The 20,445-nt window shown below is 36.1% G+C and overlaps 1 protein-coding gene across 5 annotated transcripts in view; it reads right to left on the reverse strand.

The window, feature by feature from the left end:
- The window catches only part of KLHL13 (kelch like family member 13), a 195,880-nt gene that overhangs the window by 12,559 nt on the left and 162,876 nt on the right, over positions 1-20,445 (reverse strand). For all 5 annotated transcript variants that reach the window (XM_005899950.2, XM_005899949.2, XM_070365856.1 and 2 more), the window contains 3 exons: positions 9,867-9,999; positions 9,126-9,322; positions 635-1,430 (listed from right to left, as the gene is read on the reverse strand). In XM_005899950.2, coding sequence (XP_005900012.1) covers positions 635-1,430; positions 9,126-9,322; positions 9,867-9,999 — 1,126 coding nt within the window. The remainder of the gene's footprint in view (positions 1-634; positions 1,431-9,125; positions 9,323-9,866; positions 10,000-20,445) is intronic.

The raw sequence follows: 20,445 nt of genomic DNA on the forward strand, positions 1-20,445 counted from the left end.
CTGTTATTGATCTAAGATCAGTGACTGATTTTAGATTAGGAAGACCAAGAAGGGACCGTCAAATAATCAAGTTTACCAGCTCAGTTTACATGAGAATGAGTTTTGAGACTAATAGTTATATATAATACTCATGGTAAATAAAATCTGGATAACATTGAACTTTAAACATTTAGTAGATAAAGAAAATCATCTTACTGTGTGGCCTAGGATAGGTAACAGATTACATAAAAGGACCAACTATAGAAGTCAGTGCTCTGTAAGGAAGGGTTTTAACCTGTTCACTGAAATATTCTGTGGGCTTTTAAAAATGTAAAATGAGGAAACATGTCAAAGTTCTGTCCAAGATTCCATTAGAATTTAAATTAGCAGAATATGCTTTTCAGTTAAACCTTTATGATGAAAACCATGGATATTGCACCAGTAAAATATTCTGCCACATATTGATATATTTGTAGTGTGGCCAACAATATAGGCTCAGATAGTCTCTGACATTTTCTAAGAAAAACAGTTTAAAATAAAATTCTGGCAACATTTGTTGGTCTTTGATGTTATAAAACTGCTTATTTTACGATCTGACTAGAATCTGGGGGTAAAGAAATTAGTCTTTGTGCTTAATAGACATACACACACTTACGCAGTTCACCAGCTGCATTTCGTCCACCAACTGCATACAGGTATCCTTTGAGGGCACTGAGGTGGAAGAAGGTGCGCTTTTCATTTAGAGATGCAACTTGCATCCACTTATTGTATCGTGGATCAAATCTGAAGACTGTATCAACTGCCGTTTTTCCTTTTGTGTCATAATTGCTCTGTCCTCCAACGACGTAGAGGAAATTTCCAATGACGGCAATGCCATGCTGGTACCTTGGGGCATCCATGGGGGCTAAGGACTTCCACTCATGGGCCTTTTCATCATACATGCGCAATTCCTTGCTGACAACCAGCTGCTGCCTCAGCACTCCTCCTAGTGTAACCAAATGAGTGGTGTCAGACCGAATGGCAGTCCTGTCTGACTGCATCACTGGCTGCATATATGGCATCATTTGATAATTGCTGGCTTCCAAAAGGAGATTCACACACGTATTGTCAGTTCTCATGAAATCCACGGTTTGCACGTAATTAATGAGCTCCTGCGGTGTCATCAGTGGAAATCGTATGTTCTTCATTAACTTTGCAGCAAAGTCCATCCGAGGCTCTTCCAGGCGTAGCCAGCGACAGGTAGCCTTAAAGAGCTCAAGTTCAGTGCAATGCTTAAGGCTATTACTGGAAAGCACGAAGGCAAGACGTTCAAAAGGGAGTTTCAAGAACTCCCCAGTGCTCAGCAACGCAGGAAAATTCTTCAAGACGAAACTGTTAACATATTTATCCACTTCTGTCAGATTGTAGGTATTGGCAATCCGCCCAACTTCAACACAATTGTCTAAAGTGACCTATTAAGCCAATCCAAAAAAGAATAATAATTAAAACCCAACTACTTTCATGGCACTCATACCTGGATATATAAATACCTGCTCTAGAATAAGAGTAAATGTGCTTTTTACTGTCCATATAGATGAAAATTAAGATTCTTTTCTCCGTATATTAACTATTTAAAGAGAATTCACAAACCACCCTTACCTAATCCAATAGAAAGGAGACTAAAAGAAAATGCTTGTTCAGAGTCAGTAGATGGAAAGTTACTCTAAGAAACAATGGTATAACTTGACTATGCCAACATAATTATTTCCTTTCCTCAAAAATGTGTCCTCACCACTACCCTGCAAATACTAAGAAAGTTCTGGCCAGATGGAAGTTCTGCAAAAATAGAAAGCAATTCTATAATGAATCATCTCAATTCACTTTTCAGTCATGATTCTTAAAAGCAACTCAGCTAGCAGATCCACAAACAGAAAAGCTCTAGTACCTGATCCCTATATTTCTTTCATGTCAACAGGCATCATCATTCATCACTATCATTCATTTTGATTCCTTCAAAAGTTATTGCTTATAGTGAAGATAATTTAATAGGGCCATTATTCCTAGGGTGAATTTATTTTCCATATTATTTATGTAGAAATAGAATCAAGGAAATCACTTTCTTGAGGAATGGAATGGGTGTTTTTGTATCAAATTATTCATGTAGTTTAGTTTCCAGTAAGTATGCTGATGGCTGGCACCACAGTTTTCCTTAGCTACCCTCTTACTCTCATCATACTCCAGCTCTGCCTGGAGTCCCCGTTAGCCCCTCAAATCTCCCCAGCACAGAGTAAAATAAAGCAAAACCAGAAGTCATGAAAAGGAGAGAAGCTATGGAGAGGCCCATCTTTGGCAGGAAGTCTTTTCAATGTTCTAAGGGCTAATTAGTCAAAAGTGAAAATTAGGAAAATCAAATCAGCAAATATGTAAAGCATAAATCACAAAAACAAGCCTGCCATACAAATCTCTTTGTAATTGTATGTGTGTGTGTGTGTGTGTATGTACAAACACAGAGACAAGTCACAGGCAAAGGACTCACTGGATTTTTTTGCTTAATTTTGTCAGGGTGTGTGTTCACAAATGTCACATAAAGCTCACTGATGCCCCTGTATTGTTAACCGACTGGCAGATGGATAAGAGAAAATTGGCTAATCCTTCTATCATCTTGTTATTGAAAAGCTGAAATGAGATGAAAATCATGACTCCTCTGCATAAAGTCACAGCCGAGTTATGACATAATACCACTGAAAGTTTGAAGGCCAACACATACACACACATGTTGCTATTTTCATAGATAATTACTCAAGAAGAATTTGAACTCTTTTAGGCACTGATTTGCTGCACGAAAATCAACAATTTAAAATTGTTATTATACTTAGTACCTATGTATTTTAAAATACCGAAAATAAATTGTAACACAGGAGGACTAGGAAAAATAAATGAACAACTTATGGGCCTTTTCAAACACACAGTTTAATACTATTCGATAACTTGGTTAATAAAAAGTACACTTTAATCCACTTTTAGGGGTGGCAGGTTGGTGTCTGACACAATTTTAAAGTTGTGTAAATAAAATTACAATTAATACCTCATTGCCCAAATCACCCCAGGTGGAAGGAATTCCTGTTTGGGGTAATAGACCTACTTTATGGGGTAAGACATAGTCCTTCCCCAAAAGCAAAAGTAATTTTCATTTTTGAAGATGTTTGCTAATATGGATAAGCAAACATTGATGAAAGCACAAATATATTTCCTGAGTACGCAGATTCTTATCATCACTGATATGATTGATTACAAATAAAAAAATTAAAACAACAAAGACTATATTTTAAATGGGCAAAATAATAGCATTGGCTGTTAGTCACCAAAATTAATTCTAAATTTATAGCATATATAATGGAAGGACTGATGCTAAAGCTGAAACTCCAATACTTTGGCCACCTCATGCGAAGAGTTGACTCATTGGAAAATACTCTGATGCTGGGAGGGATTGGGGGCAGGAGGAGAAGGGGACAGACGACAGAGGATGAGATGCCTGGATGGCGTCACTGACTCGATGGACATGAGTTTGAGTGAACTCTGGGAGTTGGTGATGGACAGGGAGGCCTGGCGTGCTGTGATTCATGGGGTCGCAAAGAGTCAGACACGACTGAGCGACTGAACTGGAACTGGAATATAAACCGAGATTAAAGATTAGAAACCAATCTGTGTAATTCAGAACTGGGATCAAGATATTCAGTTCCTTCCTCTTTTCCTTCTTCAGTATCATTCAATAAGGAAACAGTTTTTAAAACAAGAGGATAAAAAAAAACTACCTTGTATTTAAGGGCATTTTGAAAATCCCTTCTATATATCAGATATACAGATTCTCAGGAATGGGAAAACCTTGACAGATTGCCTAGCTAATATAGCTAGCTGCCTACTCTTTCCTTTAAAAAATGACCACCAGAGAATGGTATTTCATAACCTTCTGAATAGTCATCTTCTTGATACAAGGACTAAGTATTTTTTATAGCTCATGTACCACAGCTACCACACTGTGGGTATATAACAAAGGTTAAATGCCATGATTATCAGCAATTTAAAAATTAAAGATGTGATGATAGATACAACTAAAAACAGAATATCTGCTGAATTAACACAGCAGATTACTAGAGTCTTATTAATTTTAAAATGAGACTCAGATAAGAAAATATGTAACAGGAAATTAATTTTTATGAAGTACATGCAATCAAAGCTAAAAAATTTGGGGAACACGTGTATACCTGTAGCAGATTCATGTTGATGTATGGAAAAACCAATACAATATTGTAAAGTTAAAAAATAAAATAAAATTTAAAAAAATTAATTGTAGACCATAGGGACTGTAGAAGCACAGTGTAGAATAACAGTTAATATAAGCAGATCAAAAATGATGGAATAACAGTAAACAAGTTTTGGAAAAATACAAGATTATTCAATTATAGCTCATTGTAATCCATTCTCAGTCATGATTTTTAAAAGTGTTTCAGCTAGCATAGTCCCAAACATTTAACCTTAGACATTACAAAATAATGAATATGTACAGTAACATAATATATACTGCAATTCAGGTACATAATACATTTCAAAACTGTAAAATATGAATTTAAAGCTTATTAAAAAATACATCATAAGCAGAAAGAACTCTAATTTCATCTGAATATATACCCTGGCCAAAATTCCAAAGAAGAGTCATTAAAGAAGTTAAGCCAGGTAATTATATTAGAGTTTTAAAGGATAGAGAAGCAAAAAAGGACAAAATTTCCCAACTTCTTATGAGAACCAACAGCGTTATTTTAAAAAACAATCAAGTACACATTTAAGTTTCCTTGATATAATTTATAAATTATTCTACTGATTACAGTAGAACCTTCATGGTCATCCTAAAGGCAGTTCTAAGCATCATGATTTTCAATTTTCATTAGCATACTGGTACTCATTGCTGCAATATTAAGTTGTCCAAATCACACCTGATGTACCTAATGCTGTGATTAACATAATTTGATATTTTAATGACAGGTTTCATCAGTAATCTGTGATGTTACGTTGTTGAAGTTCAGTGTCTTATACAAATAAATTTCCATTTAGAAAAAAAAAAGCAAATGACTATCTGCTTTTCGTCCTCTCAAGGGAAGAGCAAACACTAAGAAATTCACTGGTAAATCTGGGCAGTGGGGTGGTGCTCTTCAGACATTCAGTGTACCAAATTCTCCTTGGTGCTATCTGGTTTATTAAAATAACACCCTGACCTCAAGTACAACCAATGCAAAGAGAGAAAGCACGTTCACAGAAAACGACTGGGAAGCAGTCAAACAAGCTACTTTGAGGGATACAGGACATAACAGGTATCTTCTCCCAAGCTTCCTTCCACAGATGAGAATATCACAGGACACAAGAAAGGGGCCTTTGGGTAAGAAGAACAAAGGGATGATAAGAAAACTAAAACCTTTCTCTCCGGGTCTTATTTCTCTTCAGATGATTGACACCATTTGAGGTGAATTTTGAGGGTGTGTCCAGCTTGGCGAATCCTATTTTCTTATTCCTTTGCACTTTGAATGCACTTGCCCTGGTGGATGCAATAGTTATCATAATGGTTTTTGGGGGGATGAGTTGGTTTAGGCCCAGGCTGAGACTCTTCTTTCCCTACAGAATCCCAGATAGGCAAGAATGGGCTGATTAAAGTTATATGCAGGGATGATATTTAGAATATTCGAGTACCAACTAATCAGAACAGATACTCAACCATAAACAACTGGTATCTGGGTACTACTTGCTGAGTATCAGCCTTGACAAGAAGAAAAACAAGACTGGTTTAATGGGGAGAGAAACAGTTTTGATTCATTTTAAAATTACCCATGAATTTTTTTCTCTAATTTGCACTGAGCTTCCCCCAAAGCAAAAACATTACCTGGAAAGACATGTTAATTAAGCTTAATGGGTAAATCCAGTCTTTATGAAAGAAAGAATGTCAAATGCATGTACTATACAGGAAATCCTTACATCAAGAAGAACATTCTTTCCCAAAAAGAACATTCCTCAAAAAGACATCCTTGCTGCTGCTATGGTCACATAATAGCAAAAGAAGCTATCTTTTCCAATAGCTTTCTCTGATTCCCTTCATTGTTCCCTTAGAGAATTCCTTTGTTCTCCAACAAATGTGCCTCTCTTGTTTTCTACTGTCTCCCACTCTTCATGACCCCAGTCACCTCAATAATTTCTGTACATTGCACTGTGAGCTCCCCAACCCGATCAGTGACAATAAATGTACAGGTGGAACCAATGATAGACCTGTATCAAGAAAAAAAATAAACACTTAAAAAAATGAGTTTAAAGAAAGTACACTGAGTCTAAAGCACAGAGAAGTTTCATTCTCTGATTAGATATGCTTTTATGTAAAAAGAAAATGATTTCTTGCTCACCTTCATCCTGCTGTTTACTCTGTATAACTGTAAACTTAAATTTCAATTTTTTCCAGTTCAATTGCAAATTGTTCTATTTCAGTAACCTGACATTAAATTGGGTTTTACAGGCTAGCCTGTAATCCTCCATAATAGTAATACCGTGGGGAAAATGCTAGATGGTACAATTTCCAAACAGCAAACAAATGATAAAAAATTTGACTACAACTTGTTTTTAAATCAGGGGACTGCCACATGGAATTTAGCATGCTGTAGTTATGCAATGTCATAAGGACAAAAGCTAATGTAATTTTTGTAGGTATGTAACAAAACAAAGGTAATTTTTTATTATGTCCATGATAAATGATAATATTTTTAGTTTTACAGAAAATTTTACCAACTCTGCATTATATCCTTCACTGTCATCCTTTTGTTTTCTTTTCATAGTCCTCTTTTTCTATAACTACCAAGAAAATAGCATAGCAAGAACAAAATTAGGGTCTATAGGTCTTATAGCCCCTAATACTAGTTACAACCCTAAAAGAAAAGTATTGCTGCAAAGAAGGCAAAGGTCAGAGCGCAAGGTTCTTGTTCTACTGAGCGTGATGCTCCCTTACAGAGAATGGATGTCTAACCGACCAAAGGCAAATGTGGCTTTATCACTGTATTTGGGGTTTGGCGGTATTTTTAGCAATACAGAGTTGTTCATTTTATTTTTGTAATTTTATTGGAGTATAGTTGACTTACAATGTTGTGTTACTTTCTGTTGTACAGCAAAGTGAATCAGTTATACATGTACGTATATCCACTGTTTTAGGTTCTATTCCCATATCGGTTATTACAAAGTGTCGAGTAGAGTTCCCTGTGCTAGACACTAGGTTCTTATTATTTACTTATGTGTAGTAGCATGTATATGCCAATTATTACCGTATTTAACATTATCATTCAAAATTAACATATAAAGGTTTTGTGGATGACATGCTGATTCATCTTCTATATACCACTGCTCCTCTTCATCCACACAAGTGGTTAAGAACAGATAGAAAAGAATTGTGTTCAAAGCTAACTTTTCTTTCCAGAAATTCAAACCCAGGAAGTGTTTTGGTTATACGAACTATAATCACACTATATCATTAAGAACACAAATCTATTTCCTCAATACAGTTGGGTTAAGTACATGGTTGCAAAATTGTTATATTTTTAAATTATCTATAATAACTGAGCCTGTGGGAAAACTGAAAACATATTTACCTTTGAAAAATATTTATATTATCTTGACACTTTCAGTTCTTATAAATAGGAAAGGCACCCAGGGCTACTGTTTTTCCTGATTTACTTGATTGCTGAGAAAGGGATAATAGAGTAAAGCCTAAATATTTAACTAAGATATGGAATGCATGAAAGAAGGATAAAGGAAAAGTTAGATTTTATATAATCCGTAAACTAAGAACCCACCAACTTTTCTCAAAAATTACCATGGATTCTGAGAAGGAAGATTTCCAATGTAAAATCACATAGACATATCCTAAGCAAACAAGATGAAAGATAAGAAAATAGTATGGTACTAAGAAAAAGCTCATAGGCAAGAATGTTTTAAAATGGGAGTAAGCTACACTAAAAGTAAGCTTTGTCAGGGACATGTCTCTTCTCCTTTAGAAATGGGCTTTAGTATCTCTGCAGAGATACTCGAAATGAAGATTATAATCTTTAAGACAATATTAAGTGTTTATAAAAATAAAGACATTTTCCAAAGGGTAAAAACATACAGTTATAATAAATGCTTCAAGGAAGTTAAGGAACCAACATTCTAATTACAGGAAATTTGCTATGATGTCATCTTGAAATAAATGTGCTTTAAATAGACGTATCCAGAACAAACTTATTTTCTAATATTGTTATTTTGAGAAATGCATATTTTTATAACTTAAGAAATCAGCTTTACCCAGTTTGGTTCTTTTCATTCAGACTAAGGAACTGATCACAACCAGCATCTCAAGTGATAGGTACTGAACTTGAATAACAGACAATGGGTACTAGGTCAACAGTGTCTGTAGCTACTGATTAGTTTCAAGGAAATCATGACACTGTACCTAGTTTGCCTCAGGACAGCCACATGTTGCTAAGATCAGTGTAAATAAAGGTTAAGAGTTTATAAATGTAAGTATTAAGTACTATTAATTTAAGGGTCTCAACCAAAATGAGGCACTATCCAAAGCAAGTGGGTGACTATAAGGAAGTTCAGTGACTGGTGGTTGTATGTGTCCTCTATTATCTATTAAAATATGCTGTAAACGACTTAGTAGGTGATGTGTTGCCATGGAATCAAAAAGATTTACACATAGGTGTTAGTTCTTCTCAAGATCTAGGTCCCATATTTAAAGGAAGAAAAAAAAATGACTTGAGTATATCTTAAAAGACTTCTAGAACCTCAGATGACTTTCCCATAGAACTCCATTTAAAAAACCTGCTTGTATAAAATCATTAAGCAGAATAAAACTGGATTACAATATATAACATTATCAAACATGCTAAGGATTTTATTGCTATCAAACCCTTATTACTGTCTAATGTCACTGGATGACACAGAAGGCTTTTTTAAATGGTTCTATTTTGTAAAAATGCACCTGCACTGTTTTCTCCTGAACCTGCTTCCACACCATACAGTAGATGACATCTCTCTCTAAAGGCCAGTTAGTTTCAGGCCACAATACTATTCATCACAGGAAAAGATTTGATTTGAAAATGTCTTACCCCAGATATGAGAAAAACTTTGCAGAAGTCCAAAACCGGCAGAATCTGTAGAAAACTGGCAGCTTCCAGTGTGTCTTGAAGGTTGTCCATATTAAGAGAAAGCTTTGCAGTGTAAATGAAGTCAATAATTTTCCTTAAACCGACTTTGCTCACGCCATGAAGCTTAATGCACATTAAATCTTGTTCTTTCATCCCACCTTAAATAAAGACACTCAATTAAATGAAGGTGGATAATTTAATTAAGGTCAAACTCACTTCTGTTGCTAATTAGATGCAATAAAATCAGGGAAAAATTTATTCTGTGTAAGCATTAGTATCTGAGTCAAGCTTCTGCATATTTTACAGTTAAAAGAGAGTACTTAAAAAGGAATATCTCTATACTAATGGAGGTGGTATATGATGCAAGTGCCTCCAAAATGTTCTCCTGGCACTTCAGATCTTTTGATGGATTAGAGATTGTACTAGTGACATTGTATTAGTCTCTGATGGCCCATTCAGATATGTGTCTGGAAAAGCAAAGCTATGAAATAAAGGTAGACAGAGGTATAAAAAAGGTGTATCCATTTTCCAAGTTAGAAAAGCACCACCCACCCACACACATACTGGGTATCTATTCTTTTTAAACTCTTCTTGTAAAGACACGGAACAAAAGCACTGAATCTTCCTCTAGCAATGAAAAGATTTAAACACTTATTTTTCTTATTGTTTTAATATGAAAGTAGAGTTTAGAAGGCAAGCTACCTGTGAACATAGCCTTGAAGTAATCACTAGCAGAGGCCATCATGACTCTGTGCACAGGGAAGGCATCATCTGTGTCCCCTGGCATCAGGGTCACGTCACAGAGCAATCCTTCAAGTCGGAGCTGGTCAAATCCCTACAAGAAGAACATGAGATAAGCCACTCATCAAGGTAAAATGGGAACACAAATTTCTGTGTGCTAAAATTCTCTTGACATATTAATGTCTGTGGAACATAAAGCCAGTAGAATAATGACTCAGAAGACAAAAAACTGAACAGCTTACTTGATATGTGACAATAAAGAACAAATAAGGAAAAGAGCATATATGTTCACTTATTTATACAACCATTGGCTTTTATTATTCTGAAAAAAACTACCATGTACACTTTCATTTTCCCATGTGCAGAATTAGGGTGTTACACTACCATTCCTTTCCATAATAATATATTTTATAATATATAGTTCTTTTATTCTTGGTTTTCACTTGCTTGTTTTTGTTGTTTGAAAAAAGAAAGGTCCAGAACATCTGTGCTAACTGCAAAATAGGAGTTACTTTCTGCCAACCAGATTATTCCACCTCTTACAAAACAAGGAACTGTGTTAGACATCCTTATATTCAGTATTTGATACTAGTATTTGATATACTTGCTCCTGCTTGATCAATTATCTTTCAAGTTTTAAATTTAATTATCTCTGGAAAAAAGTGCCCAGGGAGCTCCAACGTGAGACATAATTGTCCCCAAATGCTTAAAGTTTAGTGGAGAATTAATAGGCTGACACCCACAGTTCAGAGGAGAGACAGGGCTCTGCTGATAAGAATGCCTGTTGATTAGCTCCACCACCCACTCCTTGAAGAGCCCAACCAATGATAAGCAGGCAGCTGTTCCCTTGGTCTACTCTGGGAAGAATGAAACACTGTAAGATTATAATAGGCTGGTGAAATGCATAAAAAGATGATAATATACAATTTAACAATGAAGCTCAAAATGAAAATTTTTCAAGATGGAGTCTGTAGTTTCAAAAATGGAAATGTACTCTTATAAAAAATCATGAAGATACTCATACAAATTACTTTCAAATAATATAACAAAAACTACCAGCAGAATTATTCTATCCCCTTCATATTTTAATGACCCCACATAAAACTTTTATTTAAAGTTGTGATTCACAGATTTAAGAAGCAGAAGGCACAACATACTGAAGAATGCAGTTTCAGAAATATCGATCCTGCACATATGTATAAGATAAATCTTAGTCTAAACATCTTCTCATCACAATTTTTAAATGGCTTTCTAAAGAAAATGCTTGAATCTACAGAACTAGAACTTCAAAGAGATAATATGATCCAGCCACTTTCTCTCTGGAGAGAGATATAAATATTTTAATTCGAAAAATATTTATACATTATACATACACTTTGGAACAGGATTATGTATCATATTTTTTGCTCTCCAACAGTGATTGACATATGTTTTTGCTCACAAATATCAACTCTTTCACAAATATCCCCTTTCCATTGTAAATGCAAACATTCTCCCCCAATGCCCCCTCAATATTTTCCATTGCTAAATCATCTCCCATCCCTGTTATTTAGAAAACTAGAGGTTAAAAAGAGATGTCCATTTTAGGGAAATATTTACATGCAGAAGGTAAAAAGTGGTGAAAATTCACATACAGTGTGTGAACTATTGCAACTTAATTGCAATTAAGTTTAAGTGGATCGCCTTTTAAACATAAATGAGCATATGAGCACTGGAAAGTCCTAAACGCAACCACTGGGGCTGAAACAGAAGAGGAGGGAACCATCAGGTAGAAGACTAGGATGTCTGAATTCCCCAGTGCTTGGCACACCATGGGGACTTCACAAATGTTCAGCAAATGCTTGAACAAACAAGCCAGACTTTACCCAGATGCCATAACTTGGTATTAAAATAAAAAAAATCAACATGTAGAACCTGAATTTTGTAACAAGCTAACTAGAAACAAAGAACTTTATTTGTGAACCTACTCTCAATAATAAAATGAATTGGACCTATAGTTCTCACTTGTGGTAAACTATAAAGGTTAAGATGAGAGAAGAGGAACTGAATCAGGGTTTAGGCTGAAAAGTTTGGCTTCCAAGGGCTTGGCTTTTTTCTCCTTCAGATAAATTTCAGATTTCAAAAATTTAAATATATCCTTGTGATAAAAATACAGAAGGACATAAACTGAAAACCAAAAGTCCACCTCTTCTACTTACTAAGACTAACTACTGATAACAGTTTAGTATATATACTTCCAGGTCTCTTTCTATACATATACATAATCTACCTTTTGCTTGTATACATACACGATTTTTAAGAGTAGGATACTATATGTACTGTTATGCATTTTAAAAATTCACCTGAGCACATAACATAGACACCTCTGTGTCTCAATACACACAAATCTATTCTTTTTAGTGGATGCACAGAATTTCAAGAGTGTGGTTCAGTTCAGTTCAGTTACTCAGTCGTGTCCCAATCTTTACTACCCCATGAACTGCAGCACGCCAGGCCTCCCTGTCCATCACCAACTCCTGGAGTTCACTCAAACTCATGTCTATCGAGTCAGTGATGCCATCCAGCCATCTCATCCTCTGTTGTCCCCTTCTCCTCGTGCCCTCAATCCCTCCCAGCATCAGAGTCTTTTCCAATGAGTCAACTCTTTGGATGAGGTGGCCAAAGTATTGGAGTTTCAGCTTTAGCATCAGTCCTTCCAATGAACACCCAGGACTGATCTCCTTTAGAATGGACTGGTTGGATCTCCTTGCAGTCCAAGGGACTCTCAAGAGTCTTCTCCAACACCACAGTTCAAAAGCATCAATTCTTCGGTGCTCAGCTTTCTTCACAGTCCAAATCTCACATCCATACATGACACTTGAAAAACCATAGCCTGGACTAGACGGACCTTTGTTGGCAAAGTAATGTCTCTGCTTTTCAATATGCCATCTAGGTTGGTCATAACTTTCCTTCCAAGGAGTAAATGTCGTTTAATTTCATGGCTGCAATCACTATCTGCAGTGATGTTGGAGCCCATGAAAATAAAGCCTGCCACTGTTTCCACTGTTTCCCAGTCTATTTGCCATGAAGTGATGGGACCAGATGCCATGATCTCAGTTTTCTGCATGTTGAGCTTTAAGCCAACTTTTTCACTCTCCTCTTTCACTTTCATCAAGAGGCTTTTGAGTTCTTCTTCACTTTCTGCCATAAGGGTGGTGTCATCTGCATATCTGAGGTTATTGATATTTCTCCTGGCAATCTTGATTCCAGCTTGTGCTTCCTCCAGCCCAGCATTTCTCATGGTGTACTCTGCATAGAAGTTAAATAAGCAGGGTGACAATATACAGCCTTGACGTACTCCTTTTCCTATTTGGAACCAGTCTGTTGTTCCATGTCCAGTTCTAACTGTTGCTCCCTGACCTGCATATAGGTTTCTCAAGAGGCAGGTCAGGTGGTCTGGTATTCCCCTCTCTTTCAGAATTTTCCACAGTTTATTGTGATCCACACAGTCAAAGGCTTTGGCATAGTCAATAAAGCAGAAATAGATGTTTTTTTGGAACTCTCTTGCTTTTTCCATGATCTAACAGATGTCGGCAATTTGATCTCTGGTTCCTCTGCCTTTTCTAAAACCAACTTGAACATCTGAAAATTCACGGTTCACGTATTGCTGAAGCCTGGCTTGGAGAATTTTGAGCATTACTTTACTAGCGTGTGAGATGAGTGCAATTGTGCCATAGTTTAAGCATTCTTTGGCATTGCCTTTCTTTGGGATTGGAATGAAAACTGACCTTTTCCAGTCCTGTGGCCATTGCTGAGTTTTCCAAATTTTCTGGCATATTGAGTGCAACACTTTCACAGCATCATCTTTCAGGATTTGAAATAGCTCAACTGGAATTCCATCACTTCCACTAGCTTTGTTCGTAGTGATGCTTTCTAAGACCCACATTCCAGGATGCCTGGCTCTAAGTGAGTGCTCACACCATCATGATTATCTGGGTCGTGAAGCTCTTTTTTGTACAGTTCTCCTGTGTATTCTTGCCACCTCTTGTTAATATCTTCTGCTTCTGTTAGGTCCATACCATTTCTGTCCTTCATCGAGCCCATCTTTGCATGAAATGTTCCCTTGGTATCCAATTTTCTTGAAGAGATCTCTAGTCTTTCCCATTCTGTTGTTTTCCTCTATTTCTTTGCATTGATCGCTGAGGAAGGCTTTTTTATCTCTCCGTGCTATTCTTTGGAACTCTGCATTCAGATGCTTCTATCTTTCCTTTTCTCCTTTGCTTTTTGCTTCTCTTCTTTTCACAGCTATTTGTAAGGCCTCCTCAGATAGCCGTTTTGCTTTTTTGCATTTCTTTTCTATGGGGATGGTCTTGATCCCTGTCTCCTGTACAATGTCACGAACCTCTGTCCATAGTTCATCAGGCATAGACAGAGTGTCTATCAGATCTAGTCCCTTAAATCTGTTTCTCACTTCCACTGTATAATCATAAGGGATTTGATTTAGGTCATACCTGAATGGTCTAGTGCTTTCCCCTACTTTCTTCAATTTAAGTCTGAATTTGGCAATAAAGAGTTCATGATCTGAGCCACAGTCACCTCCCGGTCTTCTTTTTGCTCACTGTATAGAGCTTCTCCATCTTTGGCTGCAAAGATATAATCAATCTGATTTTGGTGTTGACCATCTGGTGATGTCCATGTGTAGAGTCTTCTCTTGTGTTGTTGGAAGAGGATGTTTGCTATCACTAGTGCGTTCTCTTGGCAAAACTCTATTAGCCATTGCCCTGCTTCATTCTGTATTCCAAGGCCAAATTTTCCTGTTACCCCAGGTGTTTCTTGGGGTGTGGGGTGTGGGGCCAACCACAATTACTCATCCATTCCTCACTTAAGAGACTCAAATATCTCTCAACTTTTGCTATTACAAGCAATATTGCAATAAACTGCCTTGTACCTATACTTACTTATAAGTAGATCTGTGGGAGATATTTTTAGAAATGGAATTGCTGGTTTGAAGAATATATACTTTGAAAGTTTTAATAACTACTGGCAAGTTAAAGCATATGGTTTTATCTTGGAAGATTTACCATACCTTGGGTAATGTCAAAAAAAAGAGATGTCAAGATGTCCATTAGACGAGACTGTGTACAGTATGTCACCTTTATTTTTATTCAGGAAATAACTTTTGAATTTTCTTCTCTAAGATGTATGTAGATAATATCTTTGAAAGGTAATCATGGCTTATTCAGTCAAAAGCAATGATTGTATCTAATCAGTTATTTTCTTCCCCACCTCAAAATCCAAAATCCTTCTTGGCTCATTTGCTGGCCCTCCTGCCTTTAAAATATTTCTACAAATATTTTATACTGGGAATTGAGTTACGTCAGTAGGTTTTGTTCCTACTACTGTAAAAAACGAATTTATTTATTTGACTGTGCCAAGTCTTCGTTGCAGCATACAGGATCTTCAGTCTGTTGAGGCATGGGGACTCTTCGTTGTGCCATGTAGGATCTTAGTTCCCCAATCTAGGACTGAACCCAGGTCCCCTGCATTGGGAGCTCAGAGTCTTTGCCACTGGAACACCAGGAAAGTCCCTTTCCTGCTATTTATTGTTCTTTTTTTTCCCCTTTGAAAAAAGGCATGGCTAATGTTTCCTTTACCATTACCTGCATCATTTCTCATTTGGTCCATATTCCATCAAAACTGCTTGCTGAGATTTGCAGTCAATCCTCAAAATCTGGACAGTTCAGCTAAGACCCCAGGAGCTGTTTACCCTCTTCACAAATGTGATCATTTTGCTTCCTTTTGCACTCTTAAAAATGATCCTCTAAATATTCTTAGTATAATCTGGCAGCACCAAAGAAAGGAAGCTGAGGCTCCTAGACCACTTGTATCACATTCTGAGTATTTTCTATTCTAAGTTTAACTTATCTACCTTTGGCAAATTGCTTTTGAGAGGTTTTTGCATTTGTTTTCACTGCATGTAGTTTCCTACTGTAATATATCTCATAACCTTTATTTTCAGATGCACAAATAGTCCCCCTATCCAATTCCATATTTGCTAACTTTATTCCTGATTATTGCTATCCTCATCCAAATAAGATCTATCAATTCGGATTGTTTTCATACAGATCTAAATATCTTGTTTGCATGTTGTTATCTGTATTATCCCAGTTTCGTCTAAAGGGAAAAAGGCTAAAGTTCCTCTACAACATACTTTGTCATACAGAAGTAGACAGTCATTTCTCTAAACAACTTTTATACTCTAATCTTGTGAAGACTGTACACTTAAAAGAAGCTGGGATCATTTTCTTTCACAATTCTCATCTGCCTTCTATATATCTACTTTTACTTTCACTCATATCAATTCAGTTCAGTCGCTCAGTCATGTCCGACTCTTTGTGACCCCATGAACCACAGCACGCCAGGCCTCCCTGTCCATCACCAACTCCCGGAGTTCACCCAGACTCACGTCCATCGAGTCAGTGATACCATCCAGCCATCTCATCCTCTGTCATCCCCTTCTCCTGCCCCCAATCCCTCCCAGCATCAGAGTCTTTTCCAATGAGTCAACTCTTCACATGAGGTGGCCAAAGTACTGGAGTTTCAGCTTTAGCATCATTCCTTCCAAAGAAATCCCAGGGCTGATCTTCAGAATGGACTGGTTGGATCTCCTTGCAGTCCAAGGGACTCTCAAGAGTTTTCTCCAGCACCACAGTTCAAAAGCATCAATTCTTCGGCGCTCAGCTTTCTTCACAGTCCAAATCTCACATCAACACATGACCACAGGAAAAACCATAGCCTTGACTAGACGGACCTTTGTTGGCAAAGTAATGTCTCTGCTTTTCAATACGCTATCTAGTTTCGACATAACTTTCCTTCCAAGGAGTAAGTGTCTTTTAATTTCATGGCTGCAGTTACCATCTGCAGTGATTTTGGAGCCCCAAAAAATAAAATCTGACACTGTTTCCCCATCTATTTCCCAGTAAGTGATGGGACCAGATGCCATGATCTTCGTTTTCTGAATGTTGAGCTTTAAGCCAACTTTTTCACTCTCTACTTTCACTTTTATCAAGAGGCTTTTTAGTTCCTCTTTACTTTCTGCCATAAGGGTGGTGTCATCTGCATATCTGAGGTTATATAGATTCATGAAAATACCTTGCATACTTAAAATCTGTCCTTTTATTATAAAATCATTTTCTCCCACCAAATCTGAACTTATTCCTCTAGCCAGAATTCTATAAACATTTTTGCCTATTTCCACATGCTAGTAGTCCATGATATACAGATACAGGTCTGTTTTATACAAAATTGCTCAAAATTTCCAATTAGTCTTTCAGAGTGTCTTTAAACTATTTCTAGTGCTTTAAACTCAACTTCTTTCTAGCTTAATCCTTTAGTTCTCTCTTTTCCTATTTCTTCTGGGCCTTGGGTTCTATTTATGAGGGCATTGTGGCCTGTTCTCTATTCCCCTTTCCCTCTTTTATAAACATCCTCATATCTTCTTTTTTAAAATCTCTTCTTCACATTCTTTTGGGGAAAAAATAAGCATTAAAAAAATGTTCTTTTAAAAAAAAGGATTTTCCTGGACTTGTAGACATGCTGTGGGTGGAGAGGAAAGGGTGGGATGAACTGAAATAGTTGCACTGACATATATGCACTACCATGTGTAAAATAGATAGCTAGTGGGAAGCTACTATATAGCACGGGAAGCTCAACTCCAGTCTCTGTGATGACTCAGAGGGGTGGGATGATCGGAGGGAGGCTCAAGGTGGGAGGATATCTGTATACATATAACTGATTCACTTCGTTGTACAGTAGAAACTAACACAACATTGTAAAGCAACTATAGTCCAAGTAAAAAAGAAATTAAAAAAATCAGAATATAAATATATAAATACAATGAATATATATGTATATATATTTTTTTCTTCTCTGTAGTAAATTTACCTAACATATCAAAACTTCAAATACTATTAAACAGAGGGAGGTACATACCCTAAAGGACTGACATTTTTAAATGAGTTTGATAAACTTTTAAATGGTCACATTAAAACAGAGGAGGGTATGTGCTGATATTATACATCTATACTATAGAAACCTGATCAGTTACAAATAATGTATACTAAAAGTTGCTTGAATGTCAACAGCTTTCAAATTAAATATAATACTACTATGGGAAAATAGCTAGATTGATACTCACAGGTATTAAAAAAAAAATCTGATAACCAAATCTCTACACTAAATTCTGCATTGGAAATAACTTACTAGCATAGTCTATCTAGCTTTGATCAGTATAATTTGGAAAAGGAAGGGGAATAAAAAGGAAATGCATCCTGAGAAGAGCAATAAAAATTAACATTAAATATGTTTTATGAACAAAGATTAAGGAACTAAAAGAAGAGAAGGTTGAGGAATACGTTTACTCCACTCTTTAAGTAAATGCAATATATTTGATCAAAGCAACACCACAGTCATGTTGCTCTGAGACATTATTCATTTCATTCAGAGGACAGAAAAGGAACAGATTAATTAAACTTTGTTCTCATAATATAACACTGCTTGGAGTTTAAAAACTGCTAATGGCTTTCTATCACTGCTTTATATCATTATATAAGACTTTAAAGATTAATCTGGCCCTAACTCAACTGTTTAGCCTTATTTTTCATTATTTCTCTAAGTACTCAGATAAACTAAATAGCTATATATATATATGTGTATATGTGTTATATATACACACACCATAAAACTGAATTTTCACTGGTAAATAATACTCTACATTTAAGGAAGAAATAACACCAATTTTACAAAACCAGATCCAGAAAATTAAGAAGGAACATGTCCTAATTCATTCTACAAGGCCAGCATTATCCTACCAAAACCAAAGATAATCAAAGAAAACCACAATCAAAATTTCTCATGACCATAGATGAAAAAATTCCTAAAATTCTGGCAAGTCAAATTTAAAAATATATTAAAAGGTTAATACATTATGACCAAGTGGGGTTTATTCCTATAAGGCATGGCTGCTTTAGCATGCAAAAGTCAATTAATTTAATTCATATTATTAGTAGACTAAAAAAGAAAAATGATAAGATCATCTCAGTAGGTACAAAAAAAGCATTTGACAAAATCCAATATCGATTTATGATTTGAAATAAAAAAACAAAACTCTCAGCAGACTAGGAACACAAAGAAATTTCCTCAAACCTATACACAGTCCATGGGGTTGCTAGGAGTCGGACACGACTGAGCGACTTCACTTTCACTTTTCACTTTCATGCACTGGACAAGGAAATGGCAACCCACTCCAGTGTTTTGCCTGGAGAATCCCAGGGATGGCAGAGCCTGGTGGGCTGCCGTCTCTGGGGTCGCACAGAGTCGGACACGACTGAAGCGACTTAGCAGCAGCAGCAGCATACCTAACGTAACACTTAATGGTGAAAGAATGACTGCATGCCTCCCTACTATTAGGACAAAGCAAGAACATACACTCTAACCACTTCTATTCAACATTTTTCTGGAGTTTCTACCCAGTACAATAAGGCAAGTAAAAGAAATAAGAGGCATTAGACTGGAAAGGAAGAAAAAAACTATATTTACAGGCAAAATGGTTATCTATGTAGAAAATCCTACAAAATCCACAAAAAAACTTCTAGAACTATTAAGTCAGTTTTTCAAGGTCTCAAAACAGAAGATGAATAATCAGTAACAGTATTTTTATATCCTAGCAGCAAACAATCAGAAATTGAAATAATGTACTTGAGCATATTTAACTCTCAGTTGGTATGTGCTAGTCCTCTCTATCACTTGAAACATGCTAAATAACAAACAACAAAGAAACTCATTTGAAAACTCAAGGTAATAATACACTAAAGTGGTCTGAAAAGAAAGGTGGTAGACTCTCATCCAACTTATGTACTATAGATATACACTTAATTGGAAGTATCAAGATAACCTATTGTACCCTAACCTGAGTACCTGAAAAACTATCCCTAAGAAAAACTACATACTCAGTTTTCTATATTCTAGTTGACATTCAGGAAACTTAAATAAAGAAATAAAAGCATCATTTTAATAAAAACTTCAACAATCTGAATTATTTAAGTGCTTCTTTTATAAAATATAACATTCTAAAATCACTATCTTATGTTAATAATATATTTTATAGATTATCTTACGATCATAAAACTTTTAAATAAGGTATAGTTCATTAACATGACAACCAGCAACCCAAACTTTTACTTTAGGGTATGTATTTCATCAAGATTGCAGGGAGAAATATCAATAACCTCAGATATGCAGATGACACCACCCTTATGGCAGAAAGTGAAGAGGAACCAAAAAGCCTCTTGATGAGAGTGAAAGAGGAGAGTGAAAAAGTTGGCTTAAAGCTCAACATTCAGAAAACGAAGATCATGGCATCTGGTCCCATCACTTCATGGGAAATAGATGGGGAAACAGTGGAAACAGTGGCAGACTTTATTTTCTTGGGCTCCAAAATCACTGCAGATGGTGACTGAAGCCATGAAATTAAAAGACGCTTACTCCTTGGAAGGAAAGTTAT

Source organism: Bos mutus, chromosome X (assembly GCF_027580195.1).
Source record: "Bos mutus isolate GX-2022 chromosome X, NWIPB_WYAK_1.1, whole genome shotgun sequence".
NCBI lineage: Eukaryota > Metazoa > Chordata > Mammalia > Artiodactyla > Bovidae > Bos > Bos mutus.